This window comes from Phragmites australis, chromosome 8 (assembly GCF_958298935.1).
Source record: "Phragmites australis chromosome 8, lpPhrAust1.1, whole genome shotgun sequence".
NCBI classification, from domain to species: Eukaryota; Viridiplantae; Streptophyta; class Magnoliopsida; order Poales; family Poaceae; genus Phragmites; species Phragmites australis.
In genome coordinates, this window is record NC_084928.1 from 10,420,741 (window position 1) to 10,428,323 (window position 7,583).

General features: G+C 42.8%; 1 protein-coding gene across 1 annotated transcript; it reads right to left on the minus strand.

The window, feature by feature from the left end:
- Positions 1-1,837: 1,837 nt before the first annotated feature.
- Positions 1,838-7,218, minus strand: LOC133926601 (pyrophosphate--fructose 6-phosphate 1-phosphotransferase subunit beta-like). Its single transcript, XM_062372617.1, has 16 exons — positions 6,919-7,218; positions 6,671-6,826; positions 6,193-6,314; positions 5,857-5,910; positions 5,627-5,733; positions 5,248-5,353; positions 4,980-5,043; positions 4,278-4,366; positions 3,871-4,002; positions 3,627-3,797; positions 3,397-3,512; positions 3,218-3,329; positions 2,790-2,874; positions 2,502-2,546; positions 2,337-2,405; positions 1,838-2,230 (listed from the first exon to the last, which is right to left on the minus strand). The coding sequence occupies exons 1-16, from the start codon at positions 7,106-7,108 to the stop codon at positions 2,154-2,156; spliced, it is 1,695 nt and encodes a 564-aa protein (XP_062228601.1). The 5' UTR covers positions 7,109-7,218; the 3' UTR covers positions 1,838-2,153.
- Between the last annotated feature and the right edge of the window lie 365 nt (positions 7,219-7,583).

Here is a 7,583-nt window from a genome sequence, read left to right on the forward strand (position 1 = left end):
ACTAAAGGTATCCTCATAATCAGTCCCATAACATTGTTTAAAGCCTTTTGCAACAAGTCAGGCTTGATGCCTATCAATTGTTCCATCTGGTTTCCTCTTCATCTTGTACACCCACTTGCAGTCGATAATATTAAGACCATGTCGTGGAGGTACCAAGTGACAAGTTTTGTTTCTCATTAGTGCCATATACCCTTGATTCATAGCTTCCTTCCAATTCTTGTCTTGCATTGCATCAAGATCGCCATTTGGTTCAGTTTCACATAGCAAAGCCTCTCAGTGCTTCTTATCATACCGAATGGTTCCATTAGTATAAACTTTCAATTGGATAATGATATCTTGCAATCTTGTCAGAATAGATGTTGATAGGACGGACAGCAGGGTGCATTATCACGGCTTGGATCACACAAAACATCCCTTTGATTTTCTTCTTGCCCCAGGTCTTGATCCTGACGACTTTCCAACAACGTCGGGGCTGTTGCAAGCGAAATATGCATGTCGTCTGACAACAATGAAGTCTGATGGTTATCCTGCAATACTCAAACATGTGAATCATGACTAGATCCAGAGACATTAGTGCAACCAGTAGCAGGAGCACAGTAGTGCCCAGAACTCATGTGATCTCTCCCAGTTACCATACTATCCGTGCGAGTAGAGAGAGATGGCACGGTCAGAGGTGGAAGCCATTCCGCCGACCAAACAACCGCTGACTGCACGCACGTGCTGCCCACAAAGCCCCACCGAGTCGCATAGCTCCCCATAGGCTAGATCAGGAGAAGGAGACAGATATAGCAAGGGGAGGATGCAATGTTGGGAGGCCGAGATGGGGGCGAGCACCGTGGGAGGAAGGAAAACAAATTTTATAGAATCATGTCCTACGAAAGATCTTCTTTCATGTGATGACATGTGTCTACTCCTTCTCTTTACTCTTCAACTCAACCATTGGATCACAGAATAGATGACATGAACAGAATCTCACGAGGGTATTTCTAGACAGAGTCCTATAAAATTTGTTTTTAAAAAGAAGACTAGCAGCCACAGATAAGCTCGACTTGAAAATCATGACCCCCAACATTAGCTTCTGCAGCCATCCCGCATGACCAGGAAGGAGCTCACGTGGAACCTCTTAAGACCCCATGAATGCCGCCACACTGGTCACCTGAATGACCCATGCGCCGCCCACCACATCAGCTGCTGAAAACCACGGTTGCAGCTGGTCAACAAGAGCCTGAGAAGCTCCTACGCTTGCCGCCACCCGATCTGCCCACCACTGTCCGGGCCCGGGACGGTGCGCGTCGCCGTGTCTAACCCTGCTGTCGTGAACCACACACGGGTGCAACTGGAGCCCCGCCGTGGCGGTAGAGGTAGCTGGCGTCGTCAATGCCAACAGATTTAGCCAAGTCCGCTTTAGATTTGAGAAAAAGAAAAAAGAGCGAGAGGAGGTTGGGCTTGTGTCGGGGTTGCCCCCTTGCGCCGCCCAGGAGACGACACCCCTTCCTACAGAAGCCTCATCTTCCCAGCCCACCTCAATCTCATACCTGAGCTTGGAAATTACCAATAGCTGAGTGTCTCGATACAGAATAATGGTGTACTTAGGGTGGTGACTGAAGATACTGATTCGCGGGTACTTTCCTCAAAGGCTGAGACTGCAGCACCCCTGCCGTCTTTTGGCAGCAGCAAAACACATAACTACGGTCTACGATTGCCAAATATGCCAAACGGCAAGCATGACGTGATGTGTTGACAAAGAATATCACACCAATAATGGCATCACGGGAGCAGTAGGGAAACACAATGTTGCTTTCTAGGTAAGTCGGGGGTATAATAACCCAGTAACACGTAAACAAACCGAAATCGGGTCTCATGGTTCAACTCAGATGGTTTATGTTTACAGCCACAAGACTGCAACCAGGAGAACAGTGTCAGCTGCAATACGGCAGACAATTTGTGTGTAAATGGATCAATCAAATCATAAAAAATAGAAATAGTTATTATTGCTACAGAAACAGCCGTCTCCAGAAAAAGTCCAGTAGAACCTCTTATTGCACATTCCACGTCTGGTGATTGTAGGCCGCTCTAGAGAGGCCCCCTCTCCACATCCAAAACTGTTACAAGAACAAAAAAGAATTGAAGGCGTGCACCACATCAAAGCATCTCTATCCCTGAGCGCCAAGTTCCAACATCAAAGTGTGGTTGGCATCATCACTTCCAGGGCCACTAAACTGGATGGGGCCTGTGTCAAGAGAAAGAATAACAGGTTAGTTTATTTTTTGATGTAACCAGGTTAGTTTATTTGAATAGCTGGTATGGTCATTTTAGACAATTTCGTTTTTACATACCAGGGCTGATGTACCGGTTCTTGAGGGCCCATTCATCTCGCATTAATGCAAACTTCTTGAAAGGTGCACCTGAAAATTGGTGATACAGGAAATCAGATTTCGATCAAGGAAACAAATCCTCATAATTGTTAGTGAAGGAAGTATGCGTGCTTGAGTGCTCCATACCATCAAGTTCTACCATAGCCTTCTTGATCACTGGCTTGAACTTGCCTGATTGCAGAGAACAATGTCAAAAGTTTTACAATTTAAGAAAGGAAATGGCAAATGATACAGCACATAATATATTCAGAAAATCTGACACTAATTGACCCTAAAGGATAATAAATGACATCTCATATGAGTTGGTACTTGAATAAACAGCCAAAAGAACTACATTAGAACATTGTTAAGGAAGTAACCTTCAATTCAAAAACAAGGAAAGCACCTAGATATTTAGAAATTGTAGAAAATTACCATGCCTCCTCTCAACATCCATCAATGATGTCAATGCAGTTCCACCAACAGTCCATTCTTCTACAGGAGCAGCGAGGTTGGCGACCTGAGTAAAGGAAAAAAAAGACCACAATCAAATCATGGAAGTACATATAATAGCTCCCAGATAATCATAATCATACATGTCTCTGTTTGGTTTGTCAATTTCACATGTCTCCCTACAAGCCAAGACTCAAAGTTGAATCCACTCTGAAACTTACATCGCAAGGTGACAAACCAAACAATCAAAATTCGCTAGGCAACTATGAATATTGGTATGGTGATGTTTGTATAATTGAAAAATATTTCCTGTCTTCTCTGTGTCAGGGCGTTCTTCACAGAATTTACAAGGCATGATGTAAATGCGCTTCAAGTAATGTGAGTACGTGACATAAACTAAGCGAGCATACCGATGTAATAAGTCCCGTCTTCCCGCTTTGGAGAAGAGCACCAGAGCCATAGCCTAATGCATAGCAATAGCTAGAATCAAAATTAGTAGGAAGGCCACACCTTCCTTCGTATCTGCAAAATTACAAAGAAGCATTAGAGGGGGTGGAGAGATTTTGGAAATGCAATAATTCACACTTACCCAAAGAAGTGAGATTGGCCTCTGAAATGTGCAGGGTATTTCCCCTCAGTTTTTCTCTTCTCCAATTCAGTTTCAACCATAGTAATAAACATTTTCTCAGTTTCAATTTTTGCAACCTGAAGTAACATTTTGGACACTAGTCAGAATGGCTAACTAACTGATATCTTTTTTGGTAGAAAGAGTCATGTCAAAAAGCTAAGAAGGCTAGTTCAACAATTCTCTGTCTTTACCTGAACATTGCCATGTGGATCTCTTTCAAGCATAAGTTGCTCTTGAATGGTTTTGGGCAAAAAGTCAAACAGCTCCCTGGATTCTGGTTGAAGCTTGCTCTTCCAAGCCCCTGCCTCATCAACAACATCATGTGCCAAAATTTCATTCAATTCTGCAATGAGTTTTTGAACCTGCAAAAGAGGAGCGATATCAGTAATATAGTCTACGGCAACACAAAGTAACAGGGCATAATGAGTGTCAAACCTCTGGGATGAAATCAATCAGGCCCTCTGGTATAAGGATAACGCCATAGTTGTAACCAAGTTCTGCACGCTTGCATACGATATCAGTAATGTAATCTGTGACATTCTTAAGGGTTTGCTTCTTTGCAGCAACCTACGATGAAAAAAAAAGTTCTTTGTGAAATAATAATGCATAGAAACATAAAGAAAAAAAATGCAGGCCTCCAGATAAAAAGACTATGTAACCTATCGTATATAGACAACATTTTAGTCCCGCTAACTTGTTCCTCAAGTAAAATAGAGACACAGGTGCATAGACACTTATAACTTCATTTACTATTTATGCATCTAATCTAGCTAGATAAAGGCCAGAACATCAGATGATGCTAATTCCGTGTAGAAAGAACTTCGCATGTAAGAAATATCAACCTCTTCTCCAATGAGTGCAACATTAGGATGTGTTTGCAAAGCGCACTCCAATGTAATGTGAGAAGCAGCACGTCCCATAAGCCTCACAACTGCAAGCATAGCACATACTTATTAGGGGTTTTATTAAAAAGTGCTAAAGATGTTAAAATGTGTAGTCTATTATGTTGTTCCATATATCAACATTCATGAATTTATGTGTTATCACTGTTGTAAAATGCCATGAAAATGCTTGTTGGCAATACATGATGTGGATATTTGGTCCTCATCTTCCAATATGATGCAAGATACGTCGGTTAGAGGAGCAATCAACTTACTAGTCTGCTGAGTATTTAATGATTTCCTTCTCAATATTTAGTTATAGAAAACTTTCATGATAAAAGTGGTTCATCCATTATGCTGTCCCGAAGTAGAAGTTACAGGATATGTATGTTTTAGAGCTTTACTAGGATGTTTGTTAACGCAAAGATCAAATTAATTAATCAGCTGAGTATAACACCTTCACAAATTGAATTACTGACAACCTAAATAGATGTATGATACAATAGCTATCTGCTTCAATCAACAGTAGTCGTAGGATTTCTCAGTTGCACTTGGTAGACATGAACTCTGCAAACTTTAACTATTTTATTACCACTGACTCACTTTGCCAATTGTAGGGAAAAATATCTAGGTTCAGCATGCCCAAAATACTGATAAACTTACAGTGGTAGTATTTTCCTGTTGATCTTGCGTCAGTCATGACATTGCCAATCATTTCAGAATATATCTGAAAAAGAAGCTGAGTCATTGATATATTCATGATGGGTTTTCAAATGAATCTGTGCGGAATATCCTATTTTCACTTAAACTGAAAGAATGCTTGTATATAGTTGAGCAAGTGTGCCATGGCCATGGCAGTGAAAGCTTTAAAATCTAGACCAAGATTTCCAGAATAATGTGAGATGATGCACAAGGATAAATAATCGGATACCTTGCAAGCAGTGTCAAATCCAAAACTTGTTGGAACCTCCTTACATTTCAGATCTCCATCGATAGTCTTTGGGCAGCCAATAACACGAGTCTTCATGTTCCTTGACCTATGAAGCAAAGTTCATACTTAGAAACCATAATCTCTATTTGCTTGTGAAGAAGCAGAAAAACAACTATACGATCAAGAAAACAATCGACTACAATCTCAATGTTACATTCACAAGTCGGATAATCCGGCAATGATATTGAAACGCCAAAACAGAAACAGAACACAGGATAAAACCAAACACTTAACAGTACAATGATTTGGGCTTTAAAAACAACTAAGAAAAAAAAATAGGACAAGGGCAAAAAATGTGTGTCAGTATTTAGGAGCCAACCTAAAGTATTCCCCAAGGAGGCACGCATTGGTGTTTGAATCATCACCACCAATGACAACAAGTCCATCCAAATCAAGCTTGTTGGCTGTGTCTTCAGCTTGCTTGAACTGCAGAACCAACAAATAGAGTTGAGAAAAAAGTAGTGATGGTGAAGTAGTGATTACTAATTAGGCAACCCAGCAGCAAAGTTTTCCGTAAGCATTTGTACATAAACATGCCCAGAGACATACCTGCTCTGGCGTTTCAATCTTGTCCCTTCCACTGCAGATCATATCAAATCCACCCTATACAAAAGAAATAAAATTTAAATGCATCACCAAAGTAATGGGGTATATGTCCTGAAGGGAGTTAACCATGAACAGTAGTTGACGCATGACATTGTCATAATCAGACAAGAAACAGAATAGAAATATCTAAGATTGCACCACAAGACCTATTAGCTTGTTTACTCCTAAGTGGCTAAGTCTTACCTAATACTATCAGCCAAATTAACATAATTCACACAAAATGAACACCCTTAAAATGTCAGTCAGCAAGTATACTTAATAATGGCTATGTTGCTGTACCTGGTTCCTGTAGGGATACACAAAGTCAGAAGTGAGCTCCACGTACTTGCACTTCATGATCCCAGCTGGACCTCCCTTGAATCCATACAAGGTGCTGCCTTTTGCACGCTCCTGCAGGTAATCTGATCCAACCGAAACAAGACCAAGTCAGCCATAAGCATGCATCAAGAAACCTCTCAAACATTTCTTCATTGTCTATACAATTTAATGCACTTCTATCAAAAGATCCACACAAAAAAGTAAATTCAGCCAATTTAGCCTCACACATTGCTGAAATATATCAAGATCTACAACTTTGCATGTTCAATGACTAAGCTAGCATGAAGATGCTAATTCACGAACAAAACCAATAGTCATCTTCAGATCTCCCATCTGACTGAGACAAACTTATTTTTAAACTACAGACTTCAAATTCCTTTCCATCAGCACTAAAACTAGGACTTGGCGGCCTCATTAACAGAACAGCTCAGGAACTCACCGAAGATGCCGCAGATCACATTGTGCCCGCCTGGCGCCTGTCCACCGGAGAGCACGACCCCGACCTTGAGCGGCCTGGTCGCCGCAGGCTCGGCCGACGGCACCAGAGACGCCGAGGGCTGCCCGAACAGGTTGGGAAACAGCTTCGCGATCTCATCTGCATTAGATCGAAACCCCACAAATCTAAGCTCAAATCCGTCCCAGACCATAAGCAGACGAGTATCCGATGATGATGCGTTGGCTAGTTACCGGGGTTGCCCGCGGCAGAGCTGGCGGGCCCTTCGGCGAGCGAGAAGTGGGAGCGGAGGACGGAGGGGAGGGGCAGCGCGTGCAAGAGCCGGCTCGTCTGCACCTCGCTGTACACGGAGGCGAGCCGCCCGGGCACCGGCCCGTTCGCGGCCGCCGCGCTGCCGTTGGACGTCACCGCCGCCGCTGCCATATCCTCCGGCCGGTGTGAGATTTGGGAGTGGGGTTGTGGTTTTGCGGGAATGCTGTGAGCTCAGTCGGCAGGTGAGTTGTGTAGGCGGGCGGGTTTGTCGCCGTCGTGGGAGGGGGAGGGGGGGGGGGTGGGGCAGGTGAGTTGGGTGGGCGAGCGGGTTTGTCGCCGTCGTTGGGGGTGGGGGTTGTTATTTGTTAAGATTGATAAATTAGTTTTTTTTTTCTTTTTATGGTGGTTCAATGAGAGAGAGTGATCGGGTCAGGTGAGTGGCTCGGCTCGTTTTGCGGCCGAGCCAAGCCTCTCGGTCTGGTCTACGGTGAATGTGGGGCATGTTTGGTTTGTACAGGAATGAAAATGGAACTAGTAAAATTTGAAATTTTAGAGATTGATTTTGAATTTTTCCGATTAAAGAAGCCGAAAACGATATTTGAAAAAACAGAAATGAAAACGATAAAACTATGCAAAAATAATAGAA

Bases quoted from the DNA above. Each gene is read 5' to 3' on its own strand.
- LOC133926601 (XM_062372617.1), bottom strand. From the start codon at position 7,108: ATGGCAGCGGCGGCGGTGACGTCCAACGGCAGCGCGGCGGCCGCGAAC. The intron at 3,798-3,870 runs GTTTGACACTCA...CCTCTTTTGCAG, and splicing joins TGATTGATTTCATCCCAGAG to GTTCAAAAACTCATTGCAGA. The intron at 2,875-3,217 runs GTATGCTCGCTT...TCCTTTACTCAG, and splicing joins AGACGGGACTTATTACATCG to GTCGCCAACCTCGCTGCTCC.